The sequence below is a fragment of the Hypanus sabinus genome, chromosome 21 (assembly GCF_030144855.1).
Source record: "Hypanus sabinus isolate sHypSab1 chromosome 21, sHypSab1.hap1, whole genome shotgun sequence".
NCBI lineage: Eukaryota > Metazoa > Chordata > Chondrichthyes > Myliobatiformes > Dasyatidae > Hypanus > Hypanus sabinus.
Window position 1 is genome coordinate 57313627 of NC_082726.1, and position 27732 is coordinate 57341358.

At 43.4% G+C, this 27732-nt stretch overlaps 1 protein-coding gene across 6 annotated transcripts in view; it reads right to left on the reverse strand.

Moving 5' to 3' along the window:
- The window catches only part of ccdc33 (coiled-coil domain containing 33), a 328157-nt gene that overhangs the window by 163222 nt on the left and 137203 nt on the right, over positions 1-27732 (reverse strand). For all 6 annotated transcript variants that reach the window (XM_059946622.1, XM_059946620.1, XM_059946618.1 and 3 more), the window contains exons 6-9: positions 17625-17734; positions 14337-14438; positions 12168-12259; positions 7371-7491 (exon numbers count right to left, since the gene is read on the reverse strand). In XM_059946622.1, the coding sequence (XP_059802605.1) occupies positions 7371-7491; positions 12168-12259; positions 14337-14438; positions 17625-17734 (425 nt within the window). The remainder of the gene's footprint in view (positions 1-7370; positions 7492-12167; positions 12260-14336; positions 14439-17624; positions 17735-27732) is intronic.

Below are 27732 nucleotides of genomic sequence, written 5' to 3' on the forward strand. Positions count from 1 at the left end.
CCTGCAAATTAACCTTTAGGGAATCCTATACAAGGACTCCCAAATCTCTTTGCATCTCAGTTTTTTTATATTTTCGGAAGTACCATTTAGAAAATAATCAACCCTTTCATTTCTTCTACCAAAGCTCATGACCATATACTTCTCAACACTGTCTTCCATCTCCCACTTCTTTGCCCAATAATCCTAATCTAAGTCCTTCTGCAGACTCCTTACTTCCTCAAAAATACCTGCCCTTCCTCTTATCTTCATATTGTCTGCAAACTTTGCAACAAAGCCATCAATCCCATCATCCAAATAATTGACATATAACGTAAAAAGAATCAGCCCCAACACAGACCCCTGTGGAACACCATTAGTTACTGGTAGCCAGCCAGAAAAGACTCCTTTCATTCTCACTCTTTGCTTCCTGCCAATCAGCCACTGCTTTATCCATGCTAGAATCTTTCCTGTAATACCATGGGTTCATAGCTTGTTAAGCAGCCTCATGTGTGGCACCTTGTCAAAGGCCTTCTGAGAATCCAAGTACACAACATCAATCGATTTTCCTTTGTCTATCTTGCTTGTTATTTCTTCAAAGAATTCCAACAGATTTGTCAGGCAAGATTTTCCCTTGAGGAAACGGTACTGACTACAGCCTACTTTATCATGTGCCTCCAAGTACTCCAAGTACCCTATCCTGCTTGGTGGCACAATTATATCAGTGCCAGACTCCGGAGCGAAGGTTCCCAAGTTCGAATCCAAGTCAGGTTGAGCATTGTGCTAGCAACTCAGCCTTGTAAAAACAAGAATAGCTTGCTATGGAAACTCCATCATGACGGTGCCCCGATAACTCCACTGCCAAGTTAAGGGCTATTCTTCTTCTTCTTCTTCCTCCAAGTACCCTGCGAACTCATCCTTAATAATCGACTCCAACATCTTCCCAACTACTGAGGTCAGACTAAAGGCTGATTTATACTTTTTCGTCGCATCTATGCTATAGGTACTGCGCACCCTACGCCGCAGGGTGACGTGTTCCTCCCCAAAGAAGTAACTCAAACATTGTGCCAACGCAGACTGCAAAAACTGTGATTGGTCCGCTTGGCAGCATCGTATTTCCTCCTATGCATGTCCAGTTGCCTCTTCTCTGCCATGTCTGCACACCGATGCGAAATAGATGAACCAAATCATCAGATCTACCTGCTGACATGCGAAAATGTTTGAAATGCATTTCCTCATTCATGTCTCTCACAAAGAAACTCAACACAATGGCATAGAAACCTCACCGCCAACCAGCATTTTGACGCACAACAATGCATTCTCGCTATGGCGTAAAGTGATGCAGAAGTGAAAATTAGGGCTACGGCGTAGCCCGTATGCACAGGTATAAATCAGCCTTAACTGGCCTACAGTTTCCTTTCTTCTGCTTCTCTCCCTTCCTGAAGAATGGAGGGACATTTACAATTCTCCAGTCTTCCAGAAACATTCCAGAATCTAGTGATACTTGAAAGATCATTACTAATGCTTCCATGATCTCTTTCAGAACTCTTATAGAATTTTATAAGGAACTGGTCAGACTGCACTTGAACTCTGGGGTATACACCATCTAGTCCAAGTGACTTATCTACCTACAGGCCTTCCAGTTTCCCAAGAATCATCTCTTTAGTTGTGCAAACTTCACACATTTCATGACCCCTGACACCTGGAACTTCCACCGTACTACTAGTGTCTTCCACGGTAAGATGCAAACTACTCATTTTGTTCATCTGCCATTTCCTGTCCCTCATTACTACCTCTCCAGCATCATTTTCCAGCAGTCCACCCTTGCCTCACTTTTATACTTTATGTAGCTGAAGAAACTATTGGTATCCTCTTTAATATTATAGGCTAGTTTACTTCTGTATTCCATCTTTATCTTCTTAATGATTTTTTTTAGTTGCCTTCTGTTGGTATTTAAAAGCTTCCCAATCCCCTAACTTGCACTAATTTTTGCTCTACCATATGCCCTCTCCTTGGCTTTTATGTTGGCTTTGACTTCCCTTATTAGCCACGGTTGTGTCATCTTGGCTTTAGAATACTTCTTTCTCTTTGGGAAGTATATGCCTTCCAAATTGTTTTCAGAAATTCCAGCCATCTCTGACAGTCTTTTTTTTTCCAATCAACTTGAGCCAACTCGTCTCTCACACCTCTGTAATTTCCTTTATTCCACTGTAATACTGATACGTCTGACTTTAGCTTCTCTTTGTCAAATTTTAGGGTGAATTTAATCATATTATTATCACTTTCCCTAAGGGTTCTTTCACCTTAAGCTTTCTAATCAATTCTGGTTCATTGCACAACACCCAGTCCAGAATAGCTAGTGGGCTCAACCATGGGCTGCTCTAAAAAGCCATCTCGTGGGCATTCTAGAAATTCTCCCTCTCGGAATCCCACACCAACCTAATTTACCAAATCTACCTGCATATTGAAATCCCCTATGACTACTGCAACACTGCCCATTTGGCATGCATGTTCCATATCCCGTTTTAATTTGTAGACCACATCCTCTTAATTTGTAGATCAACTATAATCTTACTATTTGGAGGTCTGCATAACTCCCATTAGGTTGTTTATACCCTTACAGTTCCTTAGATCCATCCACCATGATCCAACACCTTTTGACCCTATGTCACCTCTTCCTAATGATTTAATTTCATGTTCTACCAACCCCTCTGCCTTCCTGCCCATCCTTTCAATATAATGTGTATCCTTAAACATTAAATTCCCAACTATAATCTTAATGATTAGTGATGACTACATCACACATGCCAGTATCTAACTCTGCTCCAAATTCATCGACCTTATTCTGTATACTGTGCACATTCAAATATAACATCTTTAGTCCTATATTCACCCTTTCGATTTTGTCCACCTTTTATTTTGCAACTCACGCTGTTGACTGCAATTTTGTCCTATCATCAGCCTCTCCTTTCTAGGAGTCTCACTACACACTGCCTCTGTAAACCAACTACCTCATCTATCACGCCGGGTTCCCATACCCCAACCAAGTTAGCTTAAACCCACTCAAGCAACTATAACCAATCTGCCCACAAGGATATTGGACCCCTCAGGTTCAAGGGTAACGGTCCCTTTTGTACAGGTCCTGCATTCCCTAGAAGAAAGCCCAATAAACCATAAATCTGAACCCCTGCCCCTTATACCAGTTCCTCAGCCACACATTCAGCTGCCAAATAATCCTATTCTTACACTCACTGGCACATGGCACAGGCAGCAATCCAGAGGTTATTATCCTGAAGGTTCTGTTTCTCAGCTTTTTAACCTAGCTGTTTAAAATCTCTCTTCAGGACCTCCTCATTTTGTCTACCTATGTCACTGGTGCCAATATGTACCAAGACTTCTGATTGCTCATCTTCACCCTTGAGAAAACCATGGACATGAACCAAGACACCCCTGATCCTGGCACCAGGGAGGCAATATACCATCCCTGTGTCTCTATTGCGCCCACAGAACCTCATCTCTGTTCCTCTAAGTAATCTCATATCAACACCGCAGTCCTCTCAGTCCTCTTCACCTCTCTGCTCTTCTGAGCCACAGCACCAGACACAGTGCCAGAGACCCGGTCACTGTGGCTCCCCCCCCCCCCCCCGGTAAGTCATCCCCCTCAACAGTATCTAAAGTGGTACTGTACTTGAGCTACTGTCACCTTCCTGTCACTTGGACCAGTTTGGCCATTCTCCTCTGACCTCACTCATTAATGAGGTGTTTTCACCCACAGAACAGCCTCTGACTGGATTTTTTTTGTTTTTCACACCATTCTCTGTAAATTCTAAAAGATTATTGTGCATGAAAATACTAGGCAATCAACAGTTTCTGAGATACTCAAACCACCCCATCTGGCACCATCAATCATTCCATGATTAAAGTCACTTAGATCACATTTCTCCCTCATTTTGATATTTGGACTGAGCAACAAATGAAACTCTTTGATCATGTCTAAATGCTTTTATGCATTAAGATGCTGTCATGTGATTGGTTAATTAGATATTTCATTAATAATCACGTTTTCAGCAGTACCCAATAAAGTGACCACTGTTAGTTAGTTAAAGTCTGTCCCAAGCCTTATAGGTTCATCAGACTGGTGCTTATGCTGGTTTCCATGGTGTGAAGCGACTGAGAGTACGAGACTCCTCCCCAGATAGGACGCCAGTCTATCGCGAGGTTAACCTGCAGCATTTTGCCAGTACCCATTTTCAGCTGGGTGGACTAGAGCAGTGTGTTGTTAAGTGCCTTGCTCAAGGACGCAACATGCTGCCTTGGCTGAGGCTTGAACTTACAACCTTCAGATTGCTAGTCCAACGCCTTAACCACTTGGCCATGCTAAAGTGACCACTGAATATTAAAAATATATTAAATATGTGATGGAAAAAGAGAGAAAAAGTAGTGATGCAGATTTCAAAGGGTGAAGGGCCTATTCCTCTGCTGTACCATACTCTGTAACATGAGCGTCGCAAAATGAAGCAACACCTCTGAAGCCCCTCAGTCTCGAGCTGTATGAGGTTCCTTCTTACCTAGAAACAAAGAGAGGACTGCCCATAGAACCAACAGCAGGGGAAATTTGCCAATTAGGTCCTGAACTAAACAGATACCTTCTTTGTATAGTGCCAGTCCAATAGGCAGATATGATGGACACCGCCTCTGCTGTTTGCTGCTGTCAGTCTGGTATTTGAAAGACACATGTGATAGTAACAGGGAGTGACAGGAAGAACGTTAATCCCAGCTGCCCACTGAGCTGACAGCAGGTAGGCAAAGATGCTTGCAATTGGGAAGAGTTGGAGAGAAGAGGGAGAATAATCAGGAGCATCTGTGTTCAGATTAAACCAAAGTCTGATATAACCCTAAACCTAACAGGGATGAAACACAAACGTTGCTGAAGAAACTCAGCAGGACAGGCAGCATCTATGGAAGAAAATGCTGCCTGACCTGCTGAGTTCCTCCAGATTCCAGCATCTGTAGTCATAGAGTCCTAGAAAAGTACAGCACAGAAACAGGCCCTTTAGACCATCTAGTCTGTGCAAAACCATTTAAACCCTCACCTTAAATGCATCCCCTCTAGACTTACTCATTTTGACCTTGGAAAATGATACCTGTTGTCTGTTCTATCTATATCCCTCGAAATCTTACAAACTTTTATCAGGTCCTCTCTCACCTTTCGCCACTTCAGACAAAATAGCCCAAGTTTCTCCATAATATTCTTGAAGTGCGTGCTTAATAATCCAGTACAAGAGGCCCTAGACTGCCATTTCTGAATATGAGTAGGGACTGGAATTTAAATAGTTGTCCTTTGAGAAGTCCTGGCTTTTGTGGATGGAGTGAAGGTGCTTTGCCAGCCCTTTACCTTTTCCACCTATCACCTCAAAGCTACTTACTTCATCCCCTGTTGGCCACCCATCTGGTTTCACCTATTAACTTCTAGCTTGTACTCCTTCCCCTTGCCCCACCTTCTTACCCTGGCTTCTTTCCCTTTCCTTTCCAGTCCCGATGAAGGGTTTCAACCTGAAGTGTCGACTGTTCATTCATTTCCATAGAAGTTGCTTAATGTGCTGAGTTCCTCTAGCATTGTGTGTGTGTGTTGCTCAACATATTCGGGGACCTCTTCTATCTGTCAATTTCTCTTCTCCTCACTCTCATTGGGCAGAGACGCCTGAAAGCACGGACTTCCAGGCTCAAATTCAGCTTCTATCCTGCTGTAATAAGAGTTTATTGGTACTTGTTTAACATCTTCACGTGTACCACGATACAGTGAAAAGCTTGTCTTGCATACTGGTCATGCAGATCAGATTATTAGACAGTGCACTGAGTTATAACATTGCAGAATAGGGTGTAATAAAAACTATGAAAAAAATGCTCTGTAGGTAAACAATAAAGTGCAAGATCATAATGAGGTAGATTGTGAGGTAAGAGTCCATTTTATCATACAGGAGGCCCATTCCAGACTCTGATAACAGTGGGATTGAAGCTGTATTTGAACCTGATGGGACATGCTTTCAGACTTTTGCATCTTTTGCTCAATGGGAGAGGAGAGAAGAGAGGGTGGGTGGGGTCAATACCTTAACAAAATGGCTTGAAAGCATGTACCACAAGATTCAAGACCGACTTCTATCACACTATTGATAGAATCAACTTCGTCGTGGATCTTGCATTATATTTGCCCACCAGCACTGCATTTTTCTGTAAGTGTAACGCATTATTCTACATTTTGGTTTTCTCATTTAACACCTTGATGTACTTGTGTACAGAATGATCTGTCTGGATCACTGTGGCTGCAAGTAGAAGCATTTCACTGTACCTCAGTACCACTGATAATAATTAACCAATACCAATTTAATGCAGCATTAGGGTTAATTTTAAAATGACAGAAAGCTTTCTGGGGGGGGCAGAGCAAAGTTAAGATGGTGCTAAACTGTGACTCCTTTGCTTGCATCTTCAGAAACAGCTCTATTTCCATCTTTAATATCTTTATTTTCCCGTTCAAGGTTCTTTTGAAGACTCTGACCTGGAGTTCCACACTGACTTCGGTTCTTTGCGGGAATGGGACCCATCCTTGGGGTTTCAGGACTGGCCATTGTTGGGCACAACAAGGGTTTGGCCTGAGAGTCCAGTTTGGATTTGGAAGCCTAAGATCTTGGGGCTCTGGAGACAAGCGGATCGAGGGTCACAGGAGACCCGTGTGTCATCGGGGGAGTCAGAAATCTACTTCTGTGTGCCCGATGACCCAGGATCTTTGCAATCTTCAGGCACAGAGCTCGAAAAAAGCCATGTAACAGACTTTTAACATTGTAAACCAGTGAGCTGTTTGTTATGTCTCCCTGCTCGCTGAGAAAACGGAGACACCTCCTTCTCCTTTATTAGGGAGAGACAGAAAACCTGTGGCATGTTGAATTCCAGGTGAAACGTGAAGACTTTGGGGTAACTGCAAGTCTGTGCCTTTGCTGTGGCTTTGCTCACGCTTCACTGCTTGGTGGCGGTGCCAATGTTGCTTTTTTTTGCCGTTGGGGGGGGGATTGTTGCTCGCTACCACTTACGCACGGGAGGGGAAACCTGGGAGAACCTTGGGTTCTTACGTTTAACTGCCATTCATTGGGGCACTTCTCTATTTTCATGGATGTTTGCAAAGAAAATGCACTTCAGGATGTATATTGTACACATTTCTCTGACATTAAATTGGACCTTTGAACCTTCGAACCTTCAAAGACCGAGGAGAAATGTTCAAGGATTCTCCTCACTGTACCTCAGTGCATTTTCATTTTCTTGGGAAAATTAGGGAAGGAGAAGTTTCTGAGGTCTCCTTGACTCGACAGCCACCTCACACAGTGGGACATCTCGGCACGACTTACCTGTGGATAACCTTGGCTGGTGTGATGGGGAACATCCAATGAAGACTGCTTTGGTCTTGGGTACTCCACTGTGGTGACACTGATACCAGCCAGCCTGGGGGATTTCATTAACATTTTTGACCTGTTTAAAGAAAAAAAATCAATACCCACAGACCCATTAGATTAAAATCTCAGGGCCATACCAGCTGTGTGACATTTCCAGTGAAGTTCTAGAGTCATGCAACATAGAAACACGCCCTTCAGTTCAAATAGACTGTGCCAACCACGATTCCCATCCAAGCTGGTCCACCTTTGGCCTATATCCCTCTAAGCCTTTCTATTCATGTACCTGTCCAAGTGTGGTGTATATGCCCCAAGCACTTCCTCCGGCAGCTTATTCCACATACACATCACCCTCTGGGTCAAAAGGTTGCCTCTCAGGTTCCTAGTAAATCTCTGCATGCTCACTCTGAACCTGTGTCCAGCCATTCTAGATTCCCCAATTGAGGGTAAAGATCCTGTTAGTTCCATCATAGTTTGGTACAGCAATTCAAATGTACGAAACTGCAGAGATTGGAGGAATCTGTCAAATACATCCCGGGCTGATCCCTCCCAATCATCTGTAGTGCCTATAGAACCATAGAACACTACGGCACAGTACAGGCCCTTCAGCCCTCCATGTTGTGCCGACCCATATAATCCTTAAAAAAAAGTACTAAACCCACACTACCCCATAACCCTCCATTTTCCTTTCATCCACGTGCCTGCCCAAGACGCTCTTAAATACCCCTAATGTTTTAGCCTCCACCACCATCCCTGGCAAATCATTCCAGGCACTCACAACCCTCTGTGTAAAAAACTTACCCTTGATGTCTCCCCTAAATTTCCCTCCCTTAATTTTGTACATATGCCCTCTGGTGTTTGCTATTGGTGCCCTGGGAAACAGGTACTGACTATCCACCCTATCTATACCTCTCATAATCTTGTAGAGCTCTATCAAATCCCCTCTCATTCTTCTACACTCCAAAGAGAAAAGTCCCAGCTCTGCTAACCTTGCTTCATATGACTTGTTCTCCAATCCAGGTAATATCCTGGTAAATCTCCTCTGCACCCTCTCCATAGCTTCCTAACAGGGGGTGCTGCCCCAAGGAGGCAACATCCACCACTTAAGATGCATCCATCATCCATTATCGATCATTGCCTATCATCCAGGCGACGCCATCTTCACACAGCTACAATGAGGCAGGGGGTAGAGAAGAAAGAAGTCCGACACCACCTCGTTCCTGCCAGCTGCTCCCTTCAACCATTCGGTTCTCGAACTACCCTGCAGAACCCCAATCTCTATTTCAGCCAGGCAGCATTATTTTCGTGGATGTTTGCAAAGAAGTATTTCAGGATGTATATTGTAGACCAGTGGTCCCCAACCTCCGGGCCGTGGACCGATACCGATCCACGAAGAATGCAGGGGTGCAGTGGTACCCGGAACGCACCCAGCACATCTTTAAGAAAAAAGCCCAAATAAACAAGCTAATTAATTAGGTGCTGCCCGGCACGTAAAATCGGCCCTGATCAGAGGCAATGTTCTCTGACATTAAATGTACCTATTGAAACTTTGCATTAAAATTGACTTTGTTCTAATTGTGGTCTTTCTTTTAAAACTGTGTATAGTTTATATTTAATTTTAGGCTTTTCTTGTGACTGCTGCTTGTCTGATGCTTTGTGCCTGTGATGCTGCTAAAGGTAAGATTTTCACTGAGAAAATGTAAAAAGGTTGGAGGGAGGACAGGGCTTGTTTTGTTGTTGCTGTTTTGGTGCTTGTTCAGTTCTGTTTTGCCATGTTGTTTGTCGTCCTGCTGAGCGTTGTGGCCATACCGTGTTGGTGCCAGCTTGTGTAGCGACAATTGTGGGCTTCCGCCAGCACATCCTTAGGTTATGTTGGTAGTTAATGCAAATGATGTGTTTTAACATACATGCAATAATAATTTTGAACCTGATTATTTTCAATGGTGTATATGTACTTGTGCATATGACAACATACTCAACTTAGAGAAGATGGTTCCTGTCTCCCACACAGTTTCCTACCCAACCTACTACCCCGAGATGTCAACTCACTCAGCAGACTGCCAGGATAAAAAAGCAGAGCACAGTAATATCCATAAGCCCAATTTCCCTTCATTCCCCTCATCAGGAAACACCAGGTATGCCTTCTCTCGACACCTGAGGTAATTACCCAAGGCTTAATAAGGTCAGACTGCATTTGAAGTAATGTGAGCAGTTTTGGGCTCCATATCTAAGAAAGGATCTGCTGGCATTGTAGAGGATTCACAGGAGCTTCACGAGAATGATCCTGGGAATGAAAGGGTTAATATATGAGGAGCATTTATTGGCATTTATAGAATTTAGAAGAATGAGGTAGGATTTCATTGAAAACTACCGAATATTGAGAGTACTAAGTAGAGTGGACGTGAAGACGATGTTTCCAAATTCATTGTCACATATGGCTGTGGATGCCAAGTCATTAAAGCAAAGGCTGATAGATTGTTGATTAGTAAGAGCGTCAAAAATTACAAAGAGATGGCAGTGAAATGGGTTTGAGAGGGAAAGTAAATCAGCCATGTTCAAATGGAGGAGAAAACTCAATGGGCTAACTCTGCTCTTATGTCTTATGGTTAACCATGATAATTCACTGAGCTTCCCCAATTAATAGGCCACAATCCACAGGACGCTGTTTCAAATTTATAATAGCATTCCACCAACATGGCTGCAGTGCCTGCATTGATTTTAATTGAGGAACCAGCAAGCGCTAAAGGCCATCAAAGGTGCGAAGAATAATAAAGAACAAAGGAATGATTAATAATTAATGGTGGAACAGCTTGTGCACCTGCCTAGTATTCACCTCACTGCGGGGACTCCCAATTTAAGCCCAGCTATCAGGATATTCAGAAATACAGTTAGAGAGAGGAAGAGGCAAATGGAGAAAGGGTGGGGGGGTGGGGGAATAGAGAGGGCTATATAGAGGAGGGGAAGAGAGTGTACGTATTTGAGAGAGAGAGAGAGAAATACAAAGAGAAATTGATACTTGCATGAAGATATAAAGGGAGTGATAAAATTAGTTAAAGAAGGCTTAGAAAACAAGAGAGACAGGTATGAAGAGTGAAGATATGAAGGTATTATAAACTGAGAATGCAACGGTACAGGTGCAGACAAAAACAGAGACACCTATTCCTTTCAGCTACCCTGCCATCATATCACCTCCCTTCACATCCCCACCTCCCTCCCTGTCTTCCATAGTCTACTGCCCTCTCCTAACAGATTCCTATTCTTCAGCCCTTTTCCATCTATGCTATCACATCTCAGCTTCTCAAATCACTCTCTGTGCCCCACCCACCCACCTTCCCCTTCACCTGGCTTCACCTATTACCTGCCATCGTGTACTCCTTCCTCTCCCCCCACCTCCTTACTTTGACACCTTGCCACTTTCTTTCCAGTCCCGATGGAGGGTTTCAGCCTGAAATGTTCACTTTTTATTCCCCTCCATAGATGGTGCCTGACTTGCTGAATTCCTCCAGCGTTTTGTGTGTGTTGTTCAAGATTTCCAGTATCTGCAGAGTCTCCTACGAGGGGAAATAGAGGGCAATATTCTCCCAATGTCATGTTCAATGTGTGGCACAGGGCAGAAGAGAACACCATTAAGACATCATACAGCCAGATAAATCCAGTTCCCAAGTACCTAACCAATCCTTAGGTGACCATAGTATGTGCTGGTGTGACTACAAAGATAAACTCTGACCTGCAGGAATCTGAGAGGCCTAAGATGGAGGTGGTCAACAGTTCTTGTTGGGGGAAAGGGAGAGACAAGAAGATGTAAAAGAATTCAAATATTAATGACACCTTAGATAGAAACCTGACACCTGAGATAGAAACCTAAGAGGCTACTTTTTGAATGTAAGTGGAATGAGCTTCTAGGTATAGTAGCAGATGCAGGTACTAGACAACATTAAAAAGACAAATGGACAGAGGGAAAGGGTTCAAAGTTCAAAGTAAATTTATTATCAAAGTACATATTTGTCACTTCATACTACCATCAGATTCACTTTCTGTGGGGGCATTCACAGTAAATACAAAGAAACACGATTGACTCAATGAGCAACCACACACAACAAAGAGAGACGAACAACCAAAAGGCAAAAAAAAAATGACAAACTGCAAACACAAAGAGAAAAAGAAATAACAATAAATAACTAAATAATTCTGAGAACATGAATTGTAGAGTCCTTGAAAATGGAGTAGGTTCAGTGTCAAGGTAAGTGAAATTATCCACTCTCAAGATTCAGCAGCCTGAATTGTAATAACTGTTCCTGAACCTGGTGGTGTGGGACCCAAAGCTCCTGTGCCTTATTCTCGATGGCAGCAGAAGGAAGAGAGCATCACCCGATGGTACGGGTCCTTGACAGTGGAAAGTTATGGCCTAAATACTGTCAAATGAGATGAGCTGGGATCAGATAGCTTAGTCAGCATGGAACATTTGGGCTGAAAGGGCAGCTTAATGCTGCAAATATCTACAGCTCCATATTGAGAACTTTCTCCCTTACCAAAGACCTATTCCTAGTTTAAATGGGAAGTTTTCAATCCAGAACATTAACCTTTTCCTTCTTCAAGAATGCGGCCACAGACCGCCTCCAGGACTTCCTACTTTCATTACGGATTACTTTGAGTGTTGGTCAACTAGACCCTCTACGCAGTTCCTAGAATGCCCGAGAGGTAGGAATTGCAATGTAATTTGTTAACCAATTCAATAACTGTAGTCCACCCACTTACTTGTAGGATTCATAGTCAGGAACGATCCTGGCTACTGCAAGGAGGGGGCCTGAGGGGTCCTTCAAAGGACATTCCACCGCGCGAAGCAGCACCTGGGAGAAACGTGAATTTGGTTAATGACAGATTGCAGAGTGATGGTCACCAAAATAACCAACAAGGAGGCACCCCTTCCACCCCTAGACTCACCTCAAACTCCAGGACACCACTTCAGAAACTTATCAGTGCCCAAGTTTCACACAGGAGCAACTACTTTGGGAGAGGAAGAAGGTCTCAACATAGAATCATAGGGTTATACAGCACGGAATCAGATACGACAGCCCATTTGGTCCTTATTGGCCAAGCTGTTAAATCCAAGCTAGTCCCACTTGCCAGCAATTGGACTGTATCCTTCTAAACCTTTCCAGTCCATGTAACTCTCCAACTTTCACTTACAGGTTGTTATTGTACCTGTTTCAACCACTTCCTCTGGTAGCTCATTTAATATCATAAAACTTTGTAAAAACTTGGCTCTTCATATTCCTATTATATCTTTCTCCTTTCACCTTAAACCTATGTCCTCTAGTTCTCAATTCCCCAACTCTGGGGAAAAAGACTGAGTACATTCACTCTGTCAGTGCCTCTTACCCTCTCTGTCTCCTATGCTCCAAGGAATAAAGTCCTAGCCTGCCCTATAACATCCTTTTCTGCACACTTTCCATTTTAATAGCATCTTTCCAACAGCAGCTTGACTAGAACTGCTGGGAACCAGACTGTCCCCAGATCTGCTCCCAGAGCAGCTGGAGTGGGCCCCAGCCTCAGTCCCTGTTCATCATACCAGCAAGGCAAAAACACACAGCAGTCGGAACACAATAAATTCCAAGTGTGGCCTAACCAGAACTCTGTATTAAATTCTATACAGCTACAATATTACCTCATGGCTCTTGAGGTCAAACCCTCGATTAATGTAGGATCATACACCACACACCTTCTTAATTACCCTATCAATCTGCACAGGAACTAGAGGGATCTATGGACTTGGACCTCAAGATTCCTCTGCTCCTCCGCACTGCCCAGAATCCTGCCTACACTCTGCCTTCAAGCTCGAACTTCCACAGTGAATTACTTCACCCTTCCACGAACTGAATTCCATCTGCCTCAGGACAGCACTTCCGGACTCTGGGTAAATCTGCACAGGAACTTTTTTCCATTGGACTATCTGCTTTGTCCTCCACTAGCTGCATTGCTGAGCACCATGCCAACCATGACATCATCAGACTGCAACAAAGAAGGAAATTAGCCCCTCCTCAACTTCCATCCATGCCGGAATTCTTTTTGGGGGACAAAGATATAACGTATGACCCCAACCACCAATGTTACTGCTGTCTGGAGGAACCATTCTTGCCATTAATTAATTCTGAGCCCATCTGATTAAATTTATTTTCAATGTTTCTGTCTGGACTTTTGACCCCAATTCCATTATTCCAGTGGGCATAGTGTTGGAATTGTTCAGAAATCTGAGGCCCAGTTCCCCAATGGAATGGGAGGGGACCAATCTCCCAAAAAGAACCTCGTTACACCATCTCAACCAGTTAAGGGAAATCCAGCACATCCGCAGTACCAGGAAGGTCTGCTCCAGACCACCCCTTGAACTCAGCCAGGAGTACAGATAATAGCTGAATTTGTAATACATCAAATGCCTTGGTTACCATGGCAATGCAGGCACAAGCAAGGGCAGAAGGGGGTGGGTTGGTGGAGGATGGCAAGGGGCAAAGCAGGACCCTCCCTTTACATTTTCAAGAGATCTTAATCCATTTGTCTGAAGCAATATAAACCCATCAGTGAAACAGGGAACAATTCACGACCAACACATTATAACGGATTGACTGTAATAACCCAGAATGTATTTTCAGAATCGAAGCAATTAGCAATTTTAGTTGCATTGAAAATTTAACATCTGCATATATTAATATTAATATCCCTTGAGTGACAGGTGCTCTTTTCAGATTTCAAATACACATTTAGGGTCATTACATCCCTAAGTAAGGTCGATTTTCAACATGAATGCTATTATATAGTAGTGGAGAAATGTGAATAACCACAGGGGTCTGCTAGATTAATATCACAGTTCTTTTGATTTTCTCCCCCCCTCAGAAGCATTTTCTTCCCATTCAGACACAGTCTGAGGCCTACCTCAAAACCAGTGAAAGCAAATCCCTCCTGTCGAGGAATAACGCTGCCTTTCCGAACAACGGTGACATATAATCGAATGCCAGATGGGATGCTTGGGTGTGGCTGGAGTTGAGCGGGGGGTGGGGGGGGAGGGAGGAAAAAACACAAACGCACACAATAAGGTCAACATTGCTCAGATGTCAATAAACGGGGGAATTGATCCCTGCACCAGCTCCAGTGGGAGCGACCCAGAGTGACAATACAGGATGGATGAGTCTCAAAGGAAATTTAAACCATCATGTCTTCGTTGAAACTCAGACCACAACATACAGATTATCCATATGAATGCATTTAAGGGGAAAGGTAGAATTTGCATTTATAGCGTGACTGTCACAACCTCAGGACATTCCAAAGCCAGTGAATCCCGTTGCAATGTGGGATACTTGTTGGCCTATTTCCACACAGCAAGCTCCCACACACAAGACCATGACAGACTCCAGATTATCTAATTCAGTCACATTGGGTAAGGGATTACTGCTGGTTAGGATACTGCGAGGCCACCCCTGAAGGTTATTTTCAATAGTGGCAGAGAGGAGCTTGGTTCAAATGACAAAAAGACTAGAGAGAAGGGACTCAACTATTCCTATGTTTTACGGGTTTTATGGGTTGGGAAAGGGCACTGAGATAGGCAAGAAGGGGCTCCTGTGGAGTATAGTTTTACTTATTTACAGGATCCCTTACTGGCAAGTCAAGAAGAAGAAGAAAGCCCTTAACCCATCGCGACAGCATTTTTTTTAGCAGGCTTTCTTGTTTTTACAATTTGCTAGCTCAATGCTCAACCCAGCATAGATGGAAAGCGTGCAAGGTCGCTGACTGGATTTGAACTCGGGAGCCTTCGGTCCAAAGTCCGGCACTGATGCCACTACGCCACCAGCCGGCCAACTGGCAAGTCAGGTTGAACTTATTGTCAGATGCACATGGGTGCAATGAAAAACTTACTTGCAACAGCATCACAGCCACACAGCGGTACAGTACCACAGGGTTTTACAGTACAGATGACCTGGGTTCAATTCCCGCTGCTGCCTGTAAGGAGTTTGTATGTTCTCCCTATGACCGTGTGGGTTTCCTCTAGGTGCTCCGGTTTCCTCCCACAGTCTAAAGATCTACCAGTTGGTAGGATAATAGGTCATTGTAAATTGTCCCATGATTAGGCTAGGGTTTAAATTGGTGGGCTGCTGGACAGTATGGCTCGAAGGGTTGGTAGGGCCTGGTCTGCGCTGTATCTCAATCAATCAATAAATAGCACATCCACAAAAACAACATTAATTAAACAAAATATACCATTTTTAGAAGAAAGAAAATTAGAAAAAATAAGTCAATTTTAGTGCAAAGAGGTTATAGTTTTGCTAAACTGTTGTGACTAAGGTTATGCCAGTTGGTTCAAGAACGAAATGGTTGAAGAGAAGTAGCTGTTCTTGAGCCCGATGGCATGAGACTCCAGACTTCTGTACCTCCTGCCTGATGAGAAGATAGCATGGGCAGGATGATAAGGATCTTTGCTGAGGAATGTTACGTTCCGGAGGTAGTAAGCTGCCTACTTAAATCACAGCATCCATGGCAAATGGGCAGAGTTTCTTAGATTTCAACCCAGTGATGAGGATGGAGCAGCTGTACACTTCCACATCAGGATGATGATGTGTGTCCAGCAGGGGATTTGATTTTTTTATTCAGAGATACAGTAAAGCTATTGCAGTTACTTGGAAATCAGGCTTGTATTTAACTATGGATCATTGGAATAATGAAATATACAGCTGCATTCCACTTGAAAAAATTACTTATAATTTAAGAAATGAATATGGTATATTTTTGAAAATTTGGCACCCCTATCTACAAAAGATAGGATTAAATATATAGGTCCTTTGAAGATAATATTATAAAGTAATTGGGGAAAATAAAAATTAAAATTATTTTGAACTCCATGGAGCATGTGGGGATCCTCCGATATCCAGGCAATCTTCTTTTTTTCCTCTTTTCTTTCTTTCTTTTGTTTTCTTTTTTTATATAAGGAAGGGTTTAAGGGGGGGAGGGTTAAGTTTTTTTACTATTCTAATATTCTATTCATTCTATGTAATTCTCTTAAAAATGTAATAAATAAATCAACAGATAGATAGATAGATAAATAAATAAATAAATAAATAAATTGGAGATAGAGCACGGTAACAGTCCCTTCCAGTTCAACAAGCTTGTGCCACCCAATTGCACCCAAATCACCAGTTAACTTACGACCCACACATCTTTGGAATGTGGGAGGAAACACAAGTGGTCAGGGGAGAAAGTACAAACTCCTTACAGACAGGTGCAAAATGGAACCCAGGTCGCTGATGCGGTAAAACATTACGCTAACTAACATGCTACCGAGCCACTTTGCAGGTGGGGTGTGCTGGGAGCAACACTGTGTAATTTTAAATCCGTACAAAGTCCCTCCAAACAGACTTATGGCACTCAGGCTGTGCACTGCAATTCAGAAGAATGGGGTGGGTCCTCACTAAAAATTACTGACCGTAGAAAAGCCTCAACAGAGTGGACATGGAGAGGATGTTTCCTATGGTGGGGGAGTCTAGATCCAGAGGGCACAGCCTCAAAATAGAGGGACATCATTTCGAACGGAGATGAGGAGGAAATTCTTTTAGCCAGAGAGTGGTGAATCTGTGGAATTCATTGCCACAGGAAGCTATGGAGGCCAAGTCATTGGGTATTCTTGATAAGTCAGGGTATAAAAAGTGGTGGGGAGAGGGCAGGAGATTGGTGTTGAGACAGAAATAGATCAGCCATGATCAAATGATGCAGAAGTGATGGGCTGAAGGGCCTAATTCTGCTCCACTGTCTAATGGTCTAGTTGTGACAAACATGGTAGAAGGCTGGTGGAGAGATGTGAGCTGCACCACAGCCCTCACCTCCACCTTGATTTAAGGGGAAGCCTTTGCAGCAGACAGGGTTAAAGATCAGGCTTATGGCTGAAGGGGCCCTTGGAGGGAGGATGATGTATATGAAGACAGAATTAGTGGGAACATTTTAGAATGGAGGAGAGTCATGCTTTGCTTCTGGTACCGAGTCAGAAAACTTGACAGCCACATAGAGCAAGAGCCCAAAACTGGAAGAGCTCCTTGTAGCATGGGGTGCCAGTTACCACACAGCAAGATCCTGTAAGCATTGAGCCAAGAAACAAACAGGTCATCTTCTGCCTGAGGGCTCACTGTGAGTCAGGACTCCACAACCCGACCACCCCCCTTCCGAGTCTTTTTCACTCACCTGTACGAGCTCGAGGTGGTAATGATGAAACATCTGCAGATGGAGCACAGGAAGGCAGTAGCTGGCTAGTAGCTCCTTGCTTCTGCTGTCTGCAATGCTCACAATCACCACTGTGGGGAGGTGGGAGAAGGGCAAAAAGACTTTGTCACAATCTAAACACCATGATCATCATCATTATATGCCATGTTGTATAATGTGGGCGAATGACTGTGATTGTTCTTGGCAAATTTTTCTACAGAAGTGGTTTGCCATTGCCTTCTTCCGGACAGTGTCTTTACAAGATGGGTGACCCCAGCCATTATCAATACTCTTCAGAGGTTGCCTGCCTGGCGTCAGTGGTTGCAAACAGGTCATGTGGTAAGCTGTTCATACGACCATTCACTACCTGCTCTCACAGCTTCACGTGACCCTGATTAGAGGGGGGAGGGAGGCTAAGCAGGTACTACACCTTGCCCAAGAGCGACCTGCAGGCTAGTGAAGGGAAGGACCCCTTTGTGAGGGACGTTATCTCCAACCTGCCTCCCAATCTACACACCAGGGCATTCAAATCCAGAGGTTTTATGCATTGCATCCACACTGTGTAGATTTTGAGCACAAAATGCTAGGAATGACTTATGAACAAGGCAAAAATATAACATTGTCATTAATGTGCTACAACACAGAAGATTGTTCATCCCATCAAATGCATACTGGCCCTTTGTAGAGAAATCCAGGTAGACATTATTGGGAAAGTATTTAACTTCAAGTGTTTATCTAAAGTATACATCATAGAACATTACAGCATAATACAGGCTATTTAGCCCACAATATTTTGCCAACGTTTTAACAGGTCAATGTACGCAGCACCAGCAGATTCACCTACCTGGGCAACACCATTCATCAGGGTGGTGGGACCAAGCACAACATCCAATGCAGACTCCACAAAGCTAGAAATGCCTTCAGATCAAGTACAGCGTCCACACTAAGGTGAAGATGCACCAGACCAGTGTTCTGTCCACACTCTTGTATGGGTCAGAATGCTGGCCCATGACAGAGAGCGACCTTACCAAGCTGTTGTCATTCCACACTAGAAGTCTCAGGAAGATCCCCTGTATTTTTTGGCCAAGGAAGATCTCCACTCACACCCTATTGCTTCAATGTCACCAAGAGGACATGGCCACAAACATCATGAGGAAACACTGGAGATAATTGGATCACAAGACAAAGGAGCAGAAGTAGGCCATTCGGCCCATCGAGTCTGCTCCGCCACTCCACCGTGAGCTAAACTATTCTCCCATCTAGTTCCAATTCCCGGCTTTTTCCCTCTATCCCTTGATACCCTGAAGGGTGGAGAAAATGCCAGAGACCAAAGACAACTTGGTGCTGTACCACAGAGGAAGAAATTATGACCCTGAATCGCACCTGAGGCACAATAGAGAAGATGGAGGAGGACCTTCATTGCTACTCTAAGTACCAGCAGCATAATGGGCAGTAAGTAAGTAAAATCAATCAAACCCCTCCCACATAGCTCTCCATTTTTATAGAACGTAGAACAGATTGTTGTTCTTTATGTCAGATTTCTGTTCAGATATCTGATTCCTTTTTGAAAACCACAATTAAGTCTGCAGCCATCACACCCCAAAGCAGATTATTCCAAATTAATAGGCTCAGTGCTGGGACCCCAGTGTTTACAATATATATCAATGATTTAGACGAGGGAATTAAATGCAGCATATCCAAGTCTGCGGATGACACGAAGCTGGGCGGCGGTGTTAGCCATGAGGAGGATGCTAAGAGGATGCAGGGTGACTTGGATAGGTTAGGTGAGTGGGCAAATTCATGGCAGATGCAATTTAATGTGGATAAATGTGAGGTTTTCACTTTGGTTGCAAGAACAGGAAAACAGATTATTATCTGAACGGTGGCCAATTAGGAAAAGGGGTGGTGCAACGAGACCTGGGTGTCATTGTACACCAGTCATTGAAGGTGGGCATGCAGGTACAGCAGGCAGTGAAAAAGGCAAGTGGTATGTTGGCATTCATAGCAAAAGGATTTGAGTACAGGAGCAGGGAGGTTCTACTGCAGTTGTACAAGGCCTTGGTGAGACCGCACCTAGAGTATCGTGTGCAGTTCTGGTCCCCTAGTCTGAGGAAAGACATTCTTGCCATAGAGGGAGTACAAAGAAGGTTCACCAGATTGATTTCTGGGATGGCAGGACTTACATATGAAGAAAGACTGGATCGACTAGGCTTATACTCACTGGAATTTAGAAGATTGAGGGGGAATCTTATTGAAACATATAAAATTCTAAAGGGATTGGACAGACTAGATGCAGGACGATTGTTTCCGATGTTGGGGAAGTCCAGAACGAGGGGTCACAGTTTAAGGATAAAGGGGAAGCCTTTTAAGCCTGAGATGAGGAAAAATTTCTTCACACAGAGAGTGGTGAATCTGTGGAATTCTCTGCCACAGAAAACAGTTGAGGCCGGTTTGTTGGCTATATTTAAGAGGAAGTTAGATATGGCCCTTGTGGTTAAAGGGATCGGGGGTATGGAGAGAAAGCAGGTACAGGGTTCTGAGTTGGATGATCAGCCATGATCATACTGAACGGCGGTGCAGGGCCTACTCCTGCACCTATTTTCTATGTTTCTATCACTCAGTTGACCTTCATCAGTCAGACCAGAATACAGGAGCTGGGATGTCATGTTGCATTTGTACAAGATTTAAAGAACGATGAGTCTTATTTGTCACGTGTACTTTGGAACATCAAAATATACAGTAAAATGCGCCATTTTGCATCAACGAGCAACGCAGTCCGAGGGTGAGCTGGGAGTGGCTCACAAGTTGCTAACCCTAACTCTTTGGAATGTGGGAGGAAACAGGAGTGCATGAAGGAAATGCACACTGTTACAGGGAGTACACACAACTACTTGCAGACAGCTGCAGGAACTGAACCTCAATCAAGTGATCGTTGGTGCTGTTAAACAATGCCTTGCTGCTACACTACCATGCCCAATACATCCGCACCCCTGCCAAATAAGTTGCTGGTGAGATGCAATTTGAAATATTGCATGGTCACCCTTCTATAGGAAAGATGGGATTAAGCTGGAAAGAGTGCAGAGGAGATTTAGGAAGTTGTTGCCAAGACTCAAGAGATTGAGTTATGGAAGGAGGTTGAACAGGTTGCTATGGTTTTCTTTGGAACATAGGAGAATAAGGAGTAATCTTAAAAAAGAGAAACAATCACGAGGGGCATAGATAGTCTCAATATGCACAGACTTTCCCCCAGGGATGGAGAATCAAGGACCAGAGGGCATAGGTTTTTGAGAGGGAAAAGACCTGAGGGGCAACTTTTTCACCCAAAGGGTGGTGAGTATATGGAATGAGCTGCCAAAGGAACTGGTTGAGGCAGGAACACTAACAATATTTAAACACACACAATACAGGTACATGGATAGAGAAGGGTTAGAGCAGGGGTTCCCAACCTGGGTTTCATGGACCCCTAGGTTAATGGTAGGGGTCCATCACATAAAACATTTTGGGAACCCTTGGGTTTGAGGGAAATGGGCCAAACATAGGTAAGTGTAGGATTAGTACTGGCATACATCAGTTTGGTCAAAAAGCTCCTATCTATGATGTATGACTCTGTGAACATCAAAATCCTTCAAGGTTTTAACAAACCTTCTCTAAAGCTTCTTTGCTCCGTTTGAAAGCTTAATCTAGCTGAAATCCCTAATTTGTGAATTTATTGTAGTAAATCTCCTCTACACCATCAATATGCTCTTCACAACCTTCTTAGACAGTGTCAGTACCATGACTGCAAAGAACATTTTGCTAATTATTCATTTATGTATTGAGATACAGTGTGGAGTGGGCCATTCTGGCCCTTCAAGCCACACCACCCAGCAACCTCTGATTTAACCCTAGCTTAATCACAGGACAATTTACAATGACCAATTAACCTACAAACCAGTACGCCTTTGGACTGTGGGAGGAAACCAGAGCACCCAGAAGAAACCATCACGCACAAAATCCTTATAGAAAACTGTGGGAATTGAACCCAGTTTGCTGATATTGTAAAGCGTTGTGCCAACCACATAACTGTGCCATCCCATGGTTGGTATCATGATTGGCAGTTATGCTAAATATTTCAAACTTCACATAAACACTGTTAAAGTATCAGTCAGGTGAAATTCCACCATCAATCATCTACACTTTATTGGGTATACCTGTATACCGTAAGAAGACCATAAGACAGAGCAAAATTTGGCCACTCAGCCAATCAAGTCTGCTGCACTATTCCATCGTGGCTGATTTATTATCCCTCTCAACCCCATTCTCCTATCTTCTCCCCATAAGCATTGATGATCTGACCAATCATAGAATAATTGTTGGTGCCAGATGGGGTGGTTTGAGAATCTCAGAAGCTGCTGATCTCCTAGGAATTCCATATACAATAATCTTTAGAGTTTACAGAGAAGGGTGCAAAAAAACAAACAACATCTAGTGAACAGCAGTTCTGCTGTGAAAAAGCCTTGTTAATGAGGGAGGTCAGAGAACGGCCAGATTGGTTCAAGCTGACGGGAAGGCCACAGTAACTCTTATAACCATCTGTTACAACAGTGGTGTGCAGAAGGTCATCTCTGAATGCACAACGCGTCAAAGCTTGCAGCGGATGAGCTACAGCAGCAAAAGACCACCAACATACACTCAGTGGCCACTTTATTAGGTACAGGAAGTATCGAATAAAGTGGCCACTCTGTGCATTCCACCTCAGCTCAAACTCCAGTTACAATTCTACCAGATTTATATTCATAATTCTTCACTCTATTCTAACAAATGATGCACCAGCATCAATAAAATTCCTGGCATTCCAAACATAGTGGATTCCAGTTAGTTGGGCCATTAGTTATTCAGGGTAGCCACTTATCTGAAACAACTATTAAAGAACAAAAAATAATCAAGAAAATAGTTGGACTTCCCTTCAGTTTTTTGGGATACTATGCCTTTAATTGGGATAGAAGACTTTCTGATTACTATATTAATGTCTCTGCCATCTCTTCAGCTACCTCTTTCAGAACTCTGGGCTGTAGTCCATCTGATCGAGACGACTTAGCTACCTTCAGACTTCTCAGCTTTCCAAGAACCTTCTCCCTAGTGATAGCAACAACGATCACTTCTGCAGCCTGACACTCTCGCATTTCTAGCACTCTGCTCGTGTCCTTCACAGTGAAAACTGACGCAAAATACTTAACTTCCTCTGTCCCCCATTATTACCACTTTGCAGTGGTCTGACATCCACTCTTCTCTCTCTTTTACTCCTTACATAGCTGAAAAAACTTTTCGTATTAAATCTGGGTCATTCAATACCACCAAATCCAGAATTGCCATTCCCCTAGTGGTCTCAACCACAATCTGCTTTAAAAAGCAATTTTGTACGCACTTACAAATTCACTCTCTTGAGATCCAGCACCAACCTGATTTTCCCAATCTATCTGCACATATAAATCCCCCATGATTATCACAATATTGCCATTTTTACATGCCTTTTCTATCTCCTATTGTAATTTGTAGCTACAACCTGGCTACTATTCAGAGGCCTGTATATAACTCCCATCAGGATCTTTTTACCCTTGCAGTTTCTTAACGCTACTCACAAGGATTCTACATCTGAAACTATATCACCTCTAAGGATATGATTTCATTTTTTACCAATTGAGGTACCCCAACTCCTCTGCCTACCTGCCTCTCCTTTTGATACAAAGTATATCTTTGGATGTTAAGCTCCAAACTATGATCTTCTTTCTGCCACGATTCAGTGATGCCCACAACCACAACGTCACACCTACCAATCTCTCACTGTGCTACAAAATCATCTCCCTTATTCCGTATACTGCGTGCATTCAAATATAGCACCTTCAGCCCTGTATTCATCTGCTTTTTTTGACCTTAGCCCACTGTTACACTTGAACTCATCTCGACTGCAATTTTGCCATATCATCTGCCGGTCCTTCCTCACAATCTCACTACACACTGCATCTGCTTTTATACCAACTGCCCTATCACTGGTCTCACTGGCACGTGGCACAGGCAGCAATCCAGAGATTACTGTACTACCCTGGAGCTCCTGCTTTTCAGCATTCTGCCTAACTCCCTAGATTCTCTCTTCATGACCTCCACCCTTTTCCTACCTATGTCATTGGTAGCAATATGTACCACGGCTTCCGGGTGTTCACCCACCCCCTTTAGAATGCTGTGGAGCCGATCCAAGGCCTCTCTAAACCTGGCACCTGGGAGGCAGTATACCATCTGGGTGTCTCTTTCACATCGACAGAACCTGCTTCCTGTTCCTTTAATTATGGAATCCCCTATCACTACCGCACTCCTCGTCTCGCCCCTTCCCTTCTGAGCTGCAAAGCCAGACTCAGTGCCAGGGGCCTGCTTGCTGCAGCTTCCGCCTGGTTTGCACCCCCTCCCCATTGTATCCAGAGTGGCATACTTACTATTGAGGGGAACAGCCACAGGGGTACTTTGCACTGACTGCCTATTCCCTTTCCCTCTAACAGTTACCCAGGGATCTGCCTCCAGCAACTTGGGGTGACTGCCTCCCTTTATTTCCTATCTATCACCTCCTCATTCTCCAGTATGAGCCGAAGGTTATTGAGCTGCAACTCCAGTTCCTTAACACAGTCTCTAAGGAGGTGCAGCTCAATGCACTTTGTGCAGATGTAGTTATCAGGGAGACCAGAGGTCTCCCAAATTTCCCACATCGCAAACAAGGGACATACCACTACCTCTGGATCCATTCTCCGTGCACTAGTTATTTATTAACAGTAAAAAAAAACTTAGCAAAAACTTTCTTTCTTACTTAGTAAGAACCTCCGCCTGTGCTTGCCCAAGCCGGTTCTCATCTCAGCCTATTGAGACAAAGCCAGACTACTCTAACAAAAACTAATTAAGAAAATAGCCAGCATTCTGCCAGGCACCAATTCAAAAAGCAGTGATTTTTGATAATATTGTTTATTATTTTGTCTTTATGCAGGAAGGTCCATTATCTGCACTAGGTGTCTGCACTGATTTTGTTTATTTACGATCAATCAAAAATACATGGCTGCAATGACTTCTTCGGGTGATAACTACTGCGAACTAATATACAGTTTTATAATACTGTAGTAGTGTTCTAATCTATTCTGTATTTCATTTAACTGTTAATTTGTTACTCAGTTGAATGTTGTTTGCCTTTGTTATGCTTTTTAACTTTCCATAAAACCTTGGATAATTGGGGCAGAGGCTTAATTGGGCCAAAATGTACTGGACCTGATGTGTCCCAATTATCCAGAATCCACTGCATTTCACCATCTATCCGAGGAGTAATAGACCAGTATTTGGAGTTAAGAGTCTATTGTCCTAGTGTCTTTGAACAGCTTGTGACCAAACTGTGAGGCAGCTTACACTCAGCCTCTGTACAGAAATTGTACCACTAGCCACATGTATTAAATTAAGAGGTGCTTAAAATGAATGGGTTATTTTTGTTCAGGTCAGAGCCAGATTGTCTAATTGAGCCCCAAAATGGTTTGAATGTGTGCATTAGATCTGGGTCTGGTCAGCTTTGAAGAGCTGGTCAGCAGCTAAATGAGAGCATGTGCTGGATGGCCAAGGTCCCTGATGACGGATGCTGCTTTTTACATGAGACATTGACACAGGAAAGCAGCATCCATCATCAGGGATCCCCACCACCCAGGACTTTCAGTTCCTCCAGCATTTTGTGTTTGTCATTCACACTTCCAGCATCTGCAGATTTTTCGTTGTTTGTGATTGGACCACCCAGGCCATGCTCTCTTCTTGCTGTTGCCATCAGGAAGAAGGTACAGGAGCCTCACACCCACACCACCAGGTTCAGGAACAATTATTACCTCTCAGTCATCAGGTTCTTGAACCAAAGGGGATAACTTCACTTGCCCTATCATTGAAATGTTCCCAAAACCAATGGACTCACGTTCAAGAACTCTTCATTTCATGTTCTCAATATTTATTGTTTATTTATTATTATTATTATTTCTTCTTTTTGTATCTGGACAATTCGTTGCCTTTTGCATACTGGTTGAACACCCAAGTTGGTAGTATCTTTGACTAATTCTATTATGGTTATTATTTTATTCTGGATTTGCTGAGTGTGGCCACAAGAAAACGACTCTCCGGGTGTATAAGGTGATGTATGTGTACTTTGACAATAAATAAACTTTGTACTTGAACTTTGCAGATTACAATAATTTAAGCTTGGACAGGGTTTGCCATCTGCATTCAGGCTGTATGATTCCTGGAAGAACCTCAACTCCCAGGAGCCACACCTACATGTCCTCTCTGGGGCTGTGCACTGTGTTAGTCATCATTCAGCAGAAGTCAGGAAGCCTTGCCTAGGAATATGATGCTAACATCACACTATTACAGCGCCTGTGACCTGGGTCCAATTCCCACTACGGTATGTAATGTGTTCGTAAGTTCTCCACATCATTGCAAGGGTTTTTTCAAGGTTCTCTGGTTTTGTCGCACATTTCAACTCCAGACAGAATAAAATGCCATAACGAGCAGTCCAGAATGGGATGCATCATGATGGAAATCCCCCCAAGCACAGAGGTACATCAAATGACCTTCCTTTTGAACAGCACAGAGAGAATAAAGCCCGCATAAGGAACAGCAACTTTAAGGAGGCAATAGCAAACCACCTCTGAAGAAAAAACTGCAAAGAACAATCATGGTCATGAGGCCATGATCACCCATGTCAGACGATATGGCACGTAATGATGATTAAAGGAACAGGGGTAGGTCACTTGGATCTTTGTGTCTGCTCAACATTGAATAAGATCACAGCTGAACTGAACTTGGCCTCACTTCTACATTGTTGTCTGATTTTTGTATCTCTTAACAGCATCTCACCTTCTCCCCAACACACCCCCAGGCCAGGCAGTATCCTCAAACCTGTGCTCCAATTTGAATTTCCAGCTGATTAACATGTCCGTGATTGACAAGCGGTAACAGACTGAGTATCCAGCTCCCCTGTATCCCCTGCAGAGCTGGGACTGCACCCAATTTCGGAGCCGCGCTCTCTCGACACCTTCATCCTACTCCCCAATGAGCATTCTCTCTTTAATGCGAACTTCAGAACAAACAAGGCCCTCACTCAATGGACCTCAAAGGACAATTAGAGCACAGGCCTCTGCAGCTTGCTGTAGATCATTGCACGAAGGTTTCCCGAGCACCTGTATTTACTAATTGTTGTTTTAACAAGAGCCATTAAGCCCTTGTGCTTTCTGGTTAATTGTGTCAACTTCATTGTGACTGGCACGGGTTTTCCCCGCATTCGGTGATTATTTAAAGTGGACTCCCAATTAGTGCTCATTGTGGTATTGAGAATAACTTGTCTCATAGTGTCATTCAGTCGTGGATCAATGTTCTGTTCAAATTCCTATGTATAATCTCTTGTTTCACCTCTAAATGGGAGTCTGCCACTCCTCCACACCTAAGTTCAGTCATTGCCAGCATGCACTGGGATAGTCAACAGTACAATTTTGACACAGAATAGGTAAAAGCCTATAAGAGCTCAGGCAGAGCTTAGAAATCCGTGTCCAGTTGGGGATAGGATTATCTGCAAAGTGAAAAACAGACAATGAGGTGAGGAGATAACAGTGAAAAACAAAGGTTTTACTTTCTGAATAGTTTTGGATATATCTTATGGATTTTGGGCTGTTGATCATGATGGTACCATGAAATTTCCCTCTCATGCACCATTTTTGAAATCACCTATATTTGTTATTTCAATTCATAATTCAAGTCTGAATAAACAATGCCAAGATTAAGGAAGGCATTTTTGTTGGTCTATAAATCAAACAGGTCATCAATGACAGACAATTTAAAACACTTATAGTTGGACTGGAGAAAATAGCAAGGAAGGCATTCAAGGATGTTGTTGAAAATTTCCTTGGCAACTACAGAGTACCAAACTGTGTACAGCTGGTTGAAAACATACTTCAAGCACACAGAACCATGAAGTGCACTATGTCACTAGGTTTTAATTTTTTGCATTCCTATTTAGATTTCTTCCCTCCAAATCTTGGTGCTGTCAGTGATGAGC